The 2,774-nt window shown below is 41.4% G+C and overlaps 1 protein-coding gene across 1 annotated transcript in view; it reads right to left on the bottom strand.

Moving 5' to 3' along the window:
* Positions 1–447: 447 nt before the first annotated feature.
* Positions 448–2,774, bottom strand: part of RTF1 (Rtf1, Paf1/RNA polymerase II complex component, homolog (S. cerevisiae)) — a 17,647-nt gene continuing 15,320 nt past the window's right edge. The window contains exon 16 of the mRNA XM_010293424.1: positions 448–1,259. Coding sequence (XP_010291726.1) covers positions 1,153–1,259 — 107 coding nt within the window. The 3' untranslated portion in view covers positions 448–1,152. The remainder of the gene's footprint in view (positions 1,260–2,774) is intronic.

The following is a 2,774-nucleotide window of genomic DNA, read 5'->3' as shown; positions in this document are numbered from 1 at the left end:
ACTCCACTTGTACCAGTTTATATATGAAAAATGTGCATCAGCCAGCTCTCATACATTATTCACTGACCTTTCCACTATGTCCTTACTGTGTCCTTCCCCTTCCACACAAAGTGATTTTATTATTTTTTTAAATTTTTCGGTTGTTCATAGAAGCCCCGTTTAAATGGTTCACAAAGCAAGAAACAAAGTGAGCTGGAGCCCAGTGAAGACATGATGACTTAACAAATATGCAATATTGGAGGCTTGGAGAAGAAATTAAAGCCCAACCAGTGAGCAACCCAGGGCCATCCCAGAAAAAACTACTCCACTCAGTTACAGCTGGAGACTCCGGATGTTCTATAGATGATATAGATGATAAGTCCCACATCAAGAGCTGTGTACCTCTCTCATCATTAAGTGTAAGTAAAAAAGGGAACATGAAGTTAAACAGCTATATCAGCCAAGCCGTTTTAGTAAGAAGAATCACATTTAATGAGTTTCTTTCTTGCAATTTCAGATGCTCAAGTACAGCTGGTAGAAATTCAAAACAGCCGTAAAGAACTGTGACAGACGGATACAAATAGTACTGCAGCTTAAAAATGATAAAAAACACCTGAAAAAAAGTCACACAACCCTTCCAAAAAAATTTACACTTTGAACCTAAGCCAGTTTTTGAAGATTCCCTTCTCCAAAGCTAGGATGAAGGAGGAATAAGAAGAGGAAGAAAGTGCAGATGACCTTCCAGCCACAAAGGTCTTGCGCCAATGTTTATTTGCTGTGCCTGTGGTGGTATGTAAGGGGAGATCACCAAGTGCTGATTCTGCGACCACCAAGAGATTCCTATGGAAATCCAGACCTCAGGCTAATACTGAACACAGAGTGGACCAACGAGCTGCATCAACAAAATAAAAACAAAACTCAAACTAAAAGAAATGGGAAAACCCCAAATAGCACAGATCCACATTTGTGAGGGGGGCAGGAGGAAAGGGCAAGAAGGGAGGTCTATACAGTAAATAGTTGAATGGTTTATGTTACAGATGACTGGCAGTTTTAAAGAGTCTCTTCCCAGCTCCATTGCTGCTCCAACCCAGAAGGGAGAACTGAAAAGGAAGGAAGAAAAGGTAGGACATCATCATGGAGCATGCAGGATCAGAAGCAGCAGAGTGGGCATGCTCAAATAAGCCCCCGCCTCTTTTTGTAGTCCTCCAAGTTCAAAGATCGCCGAGGGGCACCATCTTTTGCTGGTGGAGCCTTGGAGGTGATGGCCAGTGCCTTAGATTCTGTTGGGGATAAGAAAAGAGTGAGGACTAAAATACATAAAAACTACAGATTTTTACTTTGCTTTTGCTGACAACTTCACCACAAAATCATGTTTGTCTTCCCTAGTATACATCAGGTTAGAACTTCAGTTAACAATACAGGCAGTATCTGGTAGCTTATCTTCATAGATAAAGCATGTGCAATTTTGACTCTGTTAATCCAGCTTTCTGCCCATAAGTATACTTCCATTTCTTAAGAAAACTATTCTATAGCACACTGAAATCACAATACAAAGCCTTGAGGCTCAGTCCTGGGATCTTTGAGAAAACATTATCCCATGAGACTAGCAAGCACAAAGAGACAGATAAGCGGACAGAAGTCAAACTTCCTATCCTTGCCTATGATACACATTTTAACCAGTCCCCAGGTTCTTCTGTTAAGAAAGGAGATTGCACAAAGCAAGATGCCAAAATGGTGTTCTGTCTGAGGAAAACCAAAACAGCCCTACTTAAACCTCTACCTATATTGTATGTGTCTCATCCTTCTCTTTTCAGTCCTCTTCTTGGTTTTCAGTGTCCTTTAGTGCCTAACCCTTGTCTGCTTGCTAACTCTCTGAAGTTCATAACTCTCACTATCTGCTTCAGGAAGTCTCCTATTCTTGGCATCCTACCTCATTCTGTAGTCTTACATCCAAAGTTCCAATCTTGACCTAGTTTGGAAAGACAACATCTCCTACTTTCCTTTCTTGGCAAGGTTTTAAGTCTTTGTGCGTTCTTACAGTACTTCCCAAATTGTTGTCCTCCAAGAAACTTCAGCTCTAATCTTTCCAGTAATGCAAGAAAAAATAAGCCTTTTGAGTCAAATTGCACTGGTATACTCCATGCTTTCCCTCCGCTGGAAAACAGCTCCATAGGACCAGAGGAAACAGCCTCAAGTTGCACCAGGGCAGGTTTAGATTGGATATTAGGAAAAATAACTTCACCAAAAGGGTTGTCAAGCATTGCAACAGGCTGCCCAGGGAAGTGGTTGAGTCGCCATCCCTGGAGGCATTTAAAAGACGTACAGACGTGGCGCTTAGGGATGTGGTTTAGTGGTGGACTTGGTAGTGTTAGGTTACCTGTGGGACTCGATCTGAAGGGTCTTTTCCAACTTAAACGATTCTATGACACTAACCCGTTCTTGCCACACATCTCAGGCTCTCAAAGCCAAGATCACAAAGAGGAAGGATCAGCAAGTTTCTGTCTATAAGCATACCTTTACTCCCTCCCCGGTGTTTTGGTTCCCCTAAAGTTTTGCTTCATTACCATCTGCAATACCAAAGTTAGGGAACAGCAACATGGTAAAGCAGCAAGTTCAATAAAAATACTTTATCCACATAGTACATACACAGATTATGGAACAGGACATCTGACACACAAAGTTTATCTCTCCTCAAAAGCTCTTAGACAAGCTAGTGAAGTAAGTATCAAGGCAGGTATCAAGGCTTATTAAATACAACACTCATCTGTTCCCCAAAGATTATGCAAGTAATAGAT

Source organism: Phaethon lepturus, unplaced genomic scaffold (genome assembly GCF_000687285.1).
Source record: "Phaethon lepturus isolate BGI_N335 unplaced genomic scaffold, ASM68728v1 scaffold7508, whole genome shotgun sequence".
NCBI classification, from domain to species: domain Eukaryota; kingdom Metazoa; phylum Chordata; class Aves; order Phaethontiformes; family Phaethontidae; genus Phaethon; species Phaethon lepturus.
The sequence above is the reverse complement of the archived record's forward strand: the minus strand, read 5'-3'. Positions and strand labels throughout refer to the sequence as shown.